We start from the raw sequence: 9977 nt of genomic DNA on the forward strand, positions 1-9977 counted from the left end.
TTTCCAGGTAGAAAAGAAAAAAATTACTGTTCTGCATTTTGGTGGAGCTTGCTGAGTTTTCTTGTTCTCTGCCTATGTGAGATAGAATCATGTTTTCCATTGTGAAAACACACTGCACAAAGAAATCTTAATTTTCAATGCATTTTTCTTCATTTATTCTCAAAGGGCCCAGCATGACCTTAATTGTCTTGGAGAAATTGCTCATCTCTTAAATGCTTGCTCATCTCAGAAAGATGGGAGTCCTTCACCCATGCAGCACCTGGGGATTAAACCCACAGATGAGCAGTGAAATGAAAATTCATCCTGCCAAGTCTGACAGAATTGTTCAGCCAACAACCACCAGTCCTCCAACAGTAGCTTATTCATAACCAGTAGTGGTGGGGTGTGTTCATACTTAAAAAATCAAGCAGGTTGGTTTAGCTGCATGGTCAAGAACTTTTTCTCTGAATAGTGAGATTTTTTTTTTTATCACTATATGAAAAGGAATATATAACTATTGGTAACAGTAATTTGGCTTTACTGAAAATAAATTAATTGTAGGTTTCCAGTCAAGGTACTGTCACTGGTGATATTAAACATTGATGTTTAGAATGCATTAGTCTCCCATGCTGGATAATGTCTACCTCTACAAGTAATCCATTGAAATTATTTCATGTGTTGAGATGGTCTTTGATTTAAGTGTTTGTCTGGTACCTAAGGAATTGTTCTTCTTGTATTACAGTAAAATATGAGAGAATCAAATTCCTTGTAATCGCTTTGAAAAACTCAGTGGAGGTTTATGCTTGGGCTCCAAAGCCTTATCACAAATTCATGGCTTTTAAGGTAAGTGAAACATCACTTTGGTTCAGATGTCTCACTGTCTCTCACTGTCTCTCATCTGTGCTCTGCTTTTGTTTTTGTTGTTTTGTATAACATTTATTCTAGCTAAAGATAAACTGAGTATTCTTTTAAAGAAAATGTAGTGCATTTGATGTACTTTGGAGATGGCAAACATGAAACTGTCACAGTCGTGAGTGTTAGATGTGAATGACTTGTTTCTCTCTACCCCAGCCAAACTCAGCAGGTGCTGTGCCAAAATGTGCATTTGAATTGACAAAGTTGATGTTGATTTCCCTCAAAAGGGGATGAAATTAAACACAGTGGTAGTCAGCCTACTTTTTGCCTAGTCGATTTCTAGAATCTTGATTTCATTTTCAAACCACAAATGAATTATCCAACTGTCCTTGCAACTCAGTGGATGATGGATACTTAGCTCCTTAAATGTAACCTACTATTTTACCAAAATAGCTGTGTGACTTTTGAGTTTTGAGAATTCTTAGGATCCTAAATGTAGTTCTGCAAACCAACAGTTTTATTGTGCTGCAAACTGCATTTTTCTTTTTTCCAGTCCTTTACCTCACTTCATCACAAACCACTGTCAGTTGACCTGACTGTTGAAAATGGGCAAAGACTAAAGGTCATATATGGCTCAGTAGTGGGATTTCATGCCATTGATGTGGACTCTGGATCTGTGTATGACTTGTACCTTCCAACACACGTAAGAGAATCCAAAAAACTACATTATTGCCTTTGTTCTTTGGGCTTTGTATTGATGATGACCAGATTAAGAGTTGTGCTATTTTTCAATAGAATGATTAGTGGCAGCTGATGCAAACCACTTTTCACATAGTTTTATAGCACTGAAGTCCTGTTTAAATGCTTTTATCGCATTTAGAATATCAATTTTAGTGGTTTAATGTCAGAGAGTCTTATTGTATGGACAGTACTTATTTTAATTGATTTATCCTGGAAATTTAGGACTTAAACAGTCAAAGACACAATAATATCTACATGAATTTAGGTGACTTTTACAATCTGCCACTGTGCAGACAGGAGAAACCGACTTCAGACCAAATTAATTTGCTGATCTTCTTGCTATTCAGTTGCCCATGAAACCACTGTAAATTCAGAAGAAGTTTTACCTTTTCCTTGGGACTTTCTCATTAGATTGTCAGTAAGTTAGAATGAAGATGTTGATTTCAGGGGTATGTGTACTACCTGCATTGTGTTTGTGTTTGAGATGATGGTGAGCACTAAATTCCTGCTTCAGCTCAGATAACAGCAAATTGCCCTGCAGAAGTGAATGGCTGGCATGGGGCTGTCCAATCTGTCCAATCTATGCTATAGTGTTAATATTTTTGGATTTCTGTTTGTTTGCTTATTTTTTAGCTATTCTTCTCAAAGCTGAGTCCCAAAAGCTAGAGAATCTTGGGGGCTTAGGTTTAGCAAACTGGCAGATTCCAGACTGGCTCCAATCTGAAGGGAGCCCCTGGCAGAGAGACTTCTGTGCACACTTGAACCCTCCCTGAAGTCAACAGTGCTCCACAGGGGCTGGGGGTGCCATGTCCTCCTTGCATCCCCAGACCATGTGTCCCAAAGTTATGCTTTGGAGGTCTGAAGAAATCTCATCCTAGATCTGCATGTTGCAGCCTGTGCTGTGAATCCATCTATTTTTAACTTTTCTCCACTCTCAGCCCCTCGTTTTCAACCCAGATGAAAACCCTACTCCTCCTGTGCAAGCCACTTGATCACTCTGCTGCCCCTGCAAGCCACAGCCTCCACGTTCTGTCAGACCTGTGTTCCTGATGGACACAGTGTGTAAGACTGGCTGTTAGATTTATAGACTGCTCTGAACTGAAAAATGACTTCTAGCTGTTCTGTTGAATCACCTGCTAAAGGCTTGTACTGTTTATTTCTGTGTTGCTTTTTTAAGGTACTTAGTATTTGTCTTGTTAGAGGGTTTATTTTATCTGACAGTACCTCTGTTAACTAGTCAGCTATGATGAATTCCCATCAGTTTGTAATTTGAAGCATGGTACCCACGTGCCTTTCTGGAAGTGGGTTGCTGAGCAAGTTGAGCAGTGACTTGTCAAAAGGATCATTAGCATAATTGCCCAAGAGAAGAAAGGCAAAGACAAAAAAGTGAACTTTCTTAGAGGCTTTACTTTTTCAACTGGCTGCAAATACAATTAGGTACCTGATGAGAGAGATTTCCCAGGTGACTGCCCTGAATATGTGTGGCACCTGAGACTGACTGCATTTGTGAGAGCTCTTCAGCCACAAGTTAGCACGGACTAAAAATATATTTTCCTTTCAGTCTTAGACCTGAAATAAATCAGCTGCTACGGCAGCTCTGTCTTTTTTGATACTCTATTATTTCAAAAGAGCTAGAACCGGATACTTACCTCAAGGAGCTTTGTGGTGGCAATAGCCCAGACTGTTAACAGGCTGACTTGAGATACTCTTGCTTTCTGGTAGCCTCTTTTCCTGGTTCCCCACCTCTTTCTGCATCTCTTACCTGCTGCGGTCGCTCATGCGAGTCCCAAGGCGGCGCATTAAAATTGCTCTGCGGCTCTGGATCCCCGTTCTAGTGTTACGGATAGTTCTTGCGGAGGCACGGAGTCAAGTGGGTGGCCTGAGTGTATTCAGTTGGGCAAGTACAGCTTCAGTGCTTCTTTTACTGTTCGTTGTGCCCTTACAGTGTGCATAAATGTCTGTGCTTGAGGGGAAAAGAAATTAGACCTGTGTGTGGCTGGCTTGTGAGAATGATGTAAAGCTCCAGTCATATGCTTCCTATAAAAATATTAATTGTGGTTTAATTTACTATGTAACATCCTGGTTTGAGTAGCGCTTTAAACAAGGAAGTGCTTTGTTACTGTGTTTTTAAGGCTGTCCTCTTTTTCTTTCAAAAATGCTTTCATAAAACCCCACCTTCATGGTTGTATATTTCACCTTTGATTTTGGTTTTTTTTGCTTGGGATATGTTGGCTTCTGGGAGAGATTCGTGTGAGTGAAATGCACTGTTCCTGTGGCATGCAGAGGTGTGCCCAACAGCAGTCAAATGGGCAGCTATTTGTAGTGAAGGATCTGGGAAGGGAAAGACAGAGTGAAAACGTCCAGGGAACTTTTTACAGCAAGATAAATATAATTAAATTCGCAGGTTTTTAACTTGTGAGTGGGGAAAGGGAAATATCATGGAAAGTGAAAGCACTGATCTCCTGGAATGTGGAAGTTTCTGTCCTTCATCTTCTAAAAAAGTTGTGAATTCAAATTTATTTCACCTTTCTCCTATTTATATAATGCAAGTATTTTGTGAGGGACTAAGTAAATATTATTGTGTCTCAATGGCTCCATGGCTTCTTGAAACCGATTAACACTGGTAAATTTAATGTGAACTATTGAACATTGAACATTGATTTATTTGCAAACCTGCTGTCATATTCAAAGGGGGGAGAAGGAGAGAAAGTCTGTTTCAGAGGCTTACTAGCAAACCATACAGCCTCTGAGAACAGGCATTTCTTTCACTTTCCATGAGCCATGAGCTAGTTCTTTTTATTGCTCTGCCAAGCTAGTTAGATCGATGTCATCACTGAAATTGGAGTCTGTGTTCTGATATAAATCTTAGTAAAATACGATTCCAGATCCAGGGGACGATCCGCCCCCATGCCATTATCATCCTCCCAAACACCAGTGGCATGGAGCTCCTGCTCACCTACGAAGATGAAGGCATCTACATTGATATATATGGGCATTTCACAAAGGAGACTGTTCTACAGTGGGGAGAAATGCCAGCATCTGTAGGTATGTATGAAAAATAGCTCTCTATTAAATATAATATGCTGCTGCATGAAGCCTGACTTCTTTATGAGGTTTGTATCTATGTGAAAATGGTTGTATGGCACATAAAGCAGCTTCTGAGCAAACCAGATGTGTAAAAGAGTAAACAGATTTATGGGTGTTTGTGTTAACACAGCCAGTGATTGCAATAGGGGCTTCCCATTTGGACACAGCCTGTATTCTTGTCACACTGTTTATTGCATCACACATTGACTATACAGACAGACTTCACTGAGGATGCAGGTTACCACCAGTTTCCACAGGGAGAATTATGTGAATTACAGAGGGGAAGAAGCGTTTTGGTTGTTCATAGCTCACAGCGTTTTATGTAGAAATTCACAGCTGCTGAGGGGTCAGTTACTGAAGAGATCTGTAACTGCTGTCAAATGGCCCCTTCATTTTAACACTTACAATTCACAGGGCTGCCAGGCCAGGACATTTGTGATAGATTCTTAATCTCCCCATGCTTGCAGTTGGCTGTGTAGGAGGAGATTCTGCTTGTACTGCAGCCAGGACAGCTGTTTGTTTCACCTTTCCCACAGGGCTTCAGGCTAACAGTATGGGGGAAATGAAGAACAACATAGGCAGATTTTTGAGTTTATTACTTGCTAATTTCTGTCTCACTCCTGTTCTTTATTTTAAAACAAACATACCAACAAAACAAGCCCAAGACAATTAGACTGCACAGAAGCCTGTTATATAGCTTGGAGGAAACTGGATACCACAGTGAATAATCAAGGATGTTCACCTTTTAACTTTCACTTCTACCTGAGTAGTTTTAGGGAAAGCCCATCTTTGGGATGTGGTACAAACCAAATCTGACTTCTGATTGAAATGATACTTCCACTAAAAGTTAACCTAACCTCTAAACACACAACTCAAACTTCTGATAAGGCCTCTGTTAACTGTTATTTTAATAATTTTACCCCTAACTCCTGTTAATTTTCTTAATCCTTTGATATCCTTGGCTGCAGACAAAAACATTCTAAGAGAAGTGTGAATAACTGTTATTGGAATGGCCCAGCTTAGGGGCAATTTGACAGTTTCTTTAAAAATCCTGTTTTGCTGGAATTTCTATGCCCATTTCAAGCCTCCTGAAGTCTGTATGAGCATATCTCAATTTTCACTCTCTCTTGCAGAGACAGAAGGGTCTTATGCTACCCTCAGGGTGCTCTCTAGTCATCTTTTGCTCATTTCTTGATTTCTTTAAACAAGTATTTTGAAAGAAATGTTTTTAGTTGGTGAGAGTATTTTGATACAAAAAATAAAAAAGTTTGTATTATAATCAATGGATTTAGGGCAGAGAATCTAAATATATCTTACTCATAGTCTTAAATTGGGACCTCTGTGACCAATCTTTTAATAAGAAATCGGAGAGAGGAAGCTCAAATCCCATGGGAAATTAAAAAACTATAGAAGTATTCTAGTTTAATCTGAAAGATGTACACATATGTAGGGCTAAATATAAATATAGCTGTAATATTTTCTATAAAACAGGTTTCAAAAAGGCATGAAGAAACATCAAGTTAATAAGATTTGGGAGCGCTCTTGCCCTTTTGTGTGAGTAATGAATTAGTTACAGTATGTAGCCAGAAAGGGTTGACACAAATCTGGATAGTCCCAGAGGAACTAGTAAAAGTCTTTATTTCCTTTTCACTGTACATTTTAGAGGCAAGAAGACTATTCTGTAGAGAAACAGACAGTGTTACCAAAAGGTGGTTAAATTACTTCCTCAATGCTCTACAACATAGCAGCTGGAAGCATAGGATATTTTTATCTAAAGCTGCAGTGGAAAGTGGACTCAAAGTAACTGTTCCCAAGGTGCTCATGGAATAGGAGCTATTGTTCCAAAATAAGACAACTTTGAGTATAGCTGCTCTCAGTTCATCTCACATGAAACACCACCTCTTAGAGCTCCCACATGGGAGGATTAGCATGACTCAGTACTGACCTTTGAATTGATAGCCAGCTATCCTTCAAATTAATCTCCATGTATAGGTAAGTCATTATTACTGGACGACTGTGCAAATGGTGTAATGAGGCCATTTTGTTTGTGTGCCGTTTCACAGAAGAAATTTGGGAAAGAATTTTTTGATTCTGCTACAAAACTGAGATTTTATGCTACTTGTATTTAAACCTGCCATTGTCAGTTGACAAGTTCTGGGTATATTGGCCAGACAGCAGAGCATCAGCGCTGAACTTGGTGTGTCTGGTTTATTCTGTTCCTGTTTTGAATACTGCCTGGAGGTCAGATCTCTTCAGAACAGCAGAAGTGGCCCAGCAGATGACCTAGAGGTTGCAGCAGAGACTAATGAAGTGGCTACTGGGAGCTGCAAGGAAGCTATCAAATTGAAAGCTGCCAAAGGCACAGATACAGACACAGCATAGTGGCAGCTGGAGTGTAAATTTCATTAAGTGGAAAAGATTAGGAGACTTATGTATTCTTTGTTTCTAGACCTATATGACCTATTCTAAACAGAGTAGCCACAGAACAGTTTCATGCTGTTTATACACATGCACCTGCCTTGCTTCCCACCCCCAGAACCACTGGGTGCCTCTGTCGCTGTTGCATTCAAAAGCAAAGTTTTAAAAGGTTAATGTGATGTCACTTGGTACAAAAAGTAGCAAAAGTTCGAGTCTTGTATCATTTTGATGTTTTTCACTTTATGTATGGTCTGGGCTTACTTTTCAGACACTGTAGACTGCATGGGTGCTGCCCTGGGCTCATGCTGCTGCTGCACTGTTCAGAAATGTTAATGACACTTTCTTCACAGCCTACAGCAATGGTGTGCTGTTGTACAGCCTGAAGCATAAAGAAAAGATTGTAAATATATTCATTTCATGGGTTTGAGTTTTAGAAAATACTCCTCCTCTTTGCCACTCACCCTTGGTTACTCACTGCTGCTTTGCTTTTAAAACAGGTTCATTTCTTCTTCTTTACTCATGACTGGAATACTGGGAAAGAATTATCTTGCTCTCAGCACTAGTGGCAGGGAAGCCTTCAGTGTGCACAAAGAATAACTGAAAGTCTTCTGAACAGATTTAGGGGAAATTTATAGACTCTGAGGAAACTAAAATCACAACACTGTAACCAAACCATATGTGTTTCCAAGGAGGTATGATTTTCATACATTTGTTCTAACAACAATTTGAAAGCAAGAATTCCAAGTTAATGTTAAATCAACCCTGCTAGAAGTATATACAGTCATGTGGGCATATTGCCTTTATTTTCTGCTGTCCTTCTTAAGCAGGATTGCAGGCTGTTGTTTCCAGTATCAGTCTGTACTGAAAGTTCAATTTTTAGACAAAAACATAAATCAACACAGAAGGTTTTAAGCAGACCTTGCTCACACTAATAATGTAGAGCAGATATACACTGTCCAATGAAGCTAAAACCCAGTCCAGTGCACACATTGCCTCTGCATCATTTTAGAGCAACAGAATTTTCAGACTAATGCAATAACAGTTGATAGTTGAGCAAGAAGAACAGTTTCTGAGCATTGACTACCAATAGAGCATAGCTAATGTGATTTTACCTTGGAAGCCCATACAAGTACCAGTCAGAGGGCTTTCACTGAAACTGTGCCTAATTTGAAATCTGTGGTCTTAACTCCTTCATCACTATTCCAGTTTCTTATTGCCAGATTTAATGGGAGTATTGTTGTAAGCTTCCACAGTGCTAGAATATCTTCTTTTGGTTTTGGAAATACTGCATATAACCAGGGATGGGAAGACACCAAATTAATCATGCCATGGTCTCAGATTCTGAAGTATTCAGGTTTCACTAAGCTGAATACTTAGTAAATACTTATTCACTAAGCTGAACTCCATAGTAAATACAAACCCAGCTTCCTAATAGGAACAGAGAATGGGTACAGAGAAGACAGTCAAGACTTTTCTTGAATATGAACAGTTAAAGGATGAGAGGCAAAGATGGGCACAAGTTGCACCAAGATATTAGGAAGAAATGTTCAGCCTTGACAGTAGTGATGCATTGCAGCAGGATCTTGGAAAGGTTGTGAAATATCTATCAAACCATATCTGTACAAGGTCCTGAGTAACCTTGTCTATTTGGCCCCACTTTGGGGCAGAAGTTAAACAAGTTGCCTTTCAGTTTTCCTCCAAGCTTTTGTGAGTCTAAGATACACAGTAGTAGTTAAGATTTATGTCTAGAATTCAAAATAAGTCTGAGAGGACAAACTGAAATTGAGTTACTATTCCTAAGGCTGTTTTGTGTAAACTTAAAATACAAATAATTCAGAATATATTGCTATCAAAGAGAAATGCATCAGATCTATAATTAACATAAATGAGGCAAGAATCAGTCTTTCAGCTGTTAAATAGTACCTTTTTTCTTCCTTTTTTTTTTTTTTTTTTTTTTTCCTTCTAGCCTACCTTCAGTCCAATCAGGTCATGGGCTGGGGAGAAAAAGCAATTGAACTACGCTCTGTGGAAACAGGAAATCTGGAAGGAGTATTTATGCACAAGAAAGCACAGAAGCTAAAATTTCTATGTGAAAGAAATGACAAGGTACAGAGATGACTACAGTGTGGTGACTTAGCAAAAATGAATAACAGCAGACTATGACAGACCCGTTAATTCTGGTAACTTTGTTACTGGTTATTTCCTACCTTGGTATAACTTCCCTGCTCAAAGCCAGCATAGTCACTGGTTCCACAAAGTACCCATTATGGATATTCAGTAGGGTTGCTGCACACATTCCCACCACCAGCTGTAGGAACTCTCTATTCCACCCAGCCTTCACTGCTATCAGTGATGACAAATACAGGCATTGTGAACTGCACAGCACCACAGGTGTAGTGGGGAAGGTTAGTGAGTGAGCCCCAAAAATTCCCAGCTACAGGACTGCCTCTCCTGGGCTACTGAAATTACACGAGTTCAGAGCAGTCATCACAGAGGGAAAAAAACCCCAACACTCTTAATTGCAGACACCAGGGTATGGATAATCAGGTATGATTTCTTGCATATAGCAATTTTGGTAAATGTTCTCTGAAATCTGTTTAGTCCCACTGTCATATTTAGAAAACTGAAACCTTAGATTAATTATTTTTAAATGTTCTCCTATGCCTTTTCAAATAGGGAAAGAAATACATTTTAAAAAAATGCAGTTGTACTACACATAGAGTTTCACTTTAAAAAGTTTCTCATGGGATTAAAATTCAATTTTGATATACATATATCCTTGTATTTGGGACTGTGGCATTCTATCACCTTTCTTATATGAGTAAAAATATTTTCATAAATATAAACTGACAGTAGCATCTTTTTTTTCCTTCTCTTTTTTTTTTTTCCCTTTCAAG

At 39.0% G+C, this 9977-nt stretch overlaps 1 protein-coding gene across 2 annotated transcripts in view; it reads left to right on the top strand.

Annotated features, from left to right (window-relative positions):
- Positions 1-9977, top strand: part of NRK (Nik related kinase) — an 89413-nt gene that overhangs the window by 75592 nt on the left and 3844 nt on the right. For both annotated transcript variants that reach the window (XM_059859415.1, XM_059859414.1), the window contains exons 27-30: positions 722-822; positions 1388-1537; positions 4461-4620; positions 9047-9186. In XM_059859415.1, coding sequence (XP_059715398.1) covers positions 722-822; positions 1388-1537; positions 4461-4620; positions 9047-9186 — 551 coding nt within the window. The remainder of the gene's footprint in view (positions 1-721; positions 823-1387; positions 1538-4460; positions 4621-9046; positions 9187-9977) is intronic.

This window comes from Haemorhous mexicanus, chromosome 14 (assembly GCF_027477595.1).
Source record: "Haemorhous mexicanus isolate bHaeMex1 chromosome 14, bHaeMex1.pri, whole genome shotgun sequence".
In the NCBI taxonomy this organism is placed as follows: domain Eukaryota; kingdom Metazoa; phylum Chordata; class Aves; order Passeriformes; family Fringillidae; genus Haemorhous; species Haemorhous mexicanus.